The sequence below is a fragment of the Humulus lupulus genome, chromosome 2 (genome assembly GCF_963169125.1).
Source record: "Humulus lupulus chromosome 2, drHumLupu1.1, whole genome shotgun sequence".
NCBI lineage: Eukaryota > Viridiplantae > Streptophyta > Magnoliopsida > Rosales > Cannabaceae > Humulus > Humulus lupulus.
This window is the reverse complement of record NC_084794.1, coordinates 116008988-116011082: the sequence shown is the minus strand read 5'-3', so window position 1 is coordinate 116011082 and position 2095 is coordinate 116008988. Positions and strand designations below refer to the sequence as shown.

The 2095-nt window shown below is 38.8% G+C and overlaps 1 protein-coding gene across 1 annotated transcript; it reads right to left on the bottom strand.

Moving 5' to 3' along the window:
- Nucleotides 1-435: 435 nt before the first annotated feature.
- Nucleotides 436-1701, bottom strand: LOC133814643 (polygalacturonase-like). Its single transcript, XM_062247578.1, has 3 exons — nucleotides 1573-1701; nucleotides 1110-1418; nucleotides 436-996 (listed from the first exon to the last, which is right to left on the bottom strand). Exons 1-3 carry the CDS (start codon nucleotides 1699-1701, stop codon nucleotides 436-438), a joined length of 999 nt encoding a protein of 332 aa, XP_062103562.1.
- Nucleotides 1702-2095: the final 394 nt, after the last annotated feature.

Below are 2095 nucleotides of genomic sequence, written 5' to 3'. Positions count from 1 at the left end.
GTTCCCAAGGCGTCTGATGGTGGTGTCCCTACGAACAGGTGCGATTGGGCAGGTTGCATGACGGTTATTAGGGAAGATCTGAGGACGATTCAAGTGGAACGTCGCGACCCTTCGAGGAGATGCCAACAGTTGATGTCCCCTGAGCTTGGTGCTGGTTGGTCCAGCAGACACCTAGGTGGTTGGGGTTGTCAACCATTGCCACTGTTGGCATGTTATTTATGGCTTGGACGTCTGAGACATCGGGATGTGATGTCCAGCGCTGAAACATATTGTATCCTTGATATTGTGTGAAATAACAAGGTTGGGAGGGATTCCTGTATATTGTGTGCATTGTGTTTTATTTACTTGATAACGAGAGTGAGTTGTTGAGTGAACGCTGGACAAACCTCGAACGTGAGTGAGTGAGTGTGTGAAACTGAGTGTTGGGTTGGCTGACTAGATTGAGGAATCTAGGCCATCGCGGGGAAAATTTGTGAGTGAGAAAATTAACCCTGTGACACATGGGCAATACTCTTGGTCGATGACGATCGGGTTTTCAACATTGTACATGATGAGGTTCTCAAAGTGCATGTCTGTTGCAACGCCCTCGGGAGAACCTTGCCATGTCTTGATCCTAACTCCGTTTGAGGTGCCCTTGAATGTGCAGTTCCTGACACTGATACCTTGCACAGGGAGTTCATTTTTGTACCTTCCAAGACTCCCAATACTGATTCCGTGGCCCGGTCCGCATGTAACTTTCGTTATGGTCAACTTCTTGGTACCATCCCCGATTGAGATGCAGTCATCCCCAGTTTGAATTATCGACTCCGTGATGGTGATGTTGTTCGAACGCCCAATGTGGATTCCATCAGTCGTCCAGCTGTCGGCAGGTGCTAATATTTTGAGATTTTTGAAGGACAGGTTCTCTCCTCCCAAAACTGTATAGTGAAATTGTTTGCTGTCTAGGGATGTTACACTCTTGATCACAGAATTGGTCACATAGTTCAACCTAATATTCTGCTTGTTGTTATAATAACATATTAAAATACAATCATATCAATAGACAAGATCATGAGTGAAATGACTGTTTTTTTTCTATTTTTTCACTTATATATATATATGCTACTCACAATGGGGAGTTTACTGCAATAATTAGTCCTGTTGCAATGCTTTCCCCAACTATCTTTTCCTTGACCGTCGAAAGTTCCACCACCGTACACGGATAGCTTGTTGATACGCTCAAAAGTAACCCATCCGTCGCCCTTTAGGAAGCCGTTGGCTGTCGACGGGGCCTGCAATGTGCCTTCAAGCTGAAACTCTATAGGTGATTTGCATGGTCCAAAGAAAAATCCTTTCCTTGATTTGTATATCCCTTTCGGAATCACGAGCTTAGCTGAAGTTGGTGCCGCACAAGCGTCTTTCCAAGCATTGGTTATAGCCTAATAAATACCATATATACATATATATATATATATGTATATATATATAAATATATTATAGGTATATTCTTTTAAATGATTTATTTGCAAATTAATGTGATAGTTAAACTTTGTTTAAAAAATTTCATTGTACATAACTAATAAATGCGGTTACCTGAGTGATATCAGAATTGGGCCTTCCATCATATTTGGTCACATCAAAGGTGAGACAATTGACAGTGACTGAAATTGTCAAAAATACTAGTAAAGAGATGATTGCATTTTTGTTTCGTTTGAGACACATTTTTGTAATTTTTAAGGTCTAGAGTTTTTTTTTAAAAAAAAAAATGAAGAAGGAATGTTGCTTTTGGATTTCATCAATTTTATAGTCCTCTTAAAAATTTAAATACCAACCATTTCCAACAAATTATTACTATATATTAACAACTTTGAATTCTCCATGTGAACGACCAAGTACTCCAACACTAAAATTAGCACTTTTTTTTTCTCTCTTAGTCATTGACTTGAATTTTGAAATTAAAACTTAGAATTAGTGTTGGAAATTAAAGACAATACGTAGGGAGATGATTACATATGATTATGTACATAATAATAATGAAAGATAGATTAATAAAGAATGTGACGTATTTGACTATTAGCTATATAGTTAGTCTCAGTCTTGAGCTATCATTAGTCCA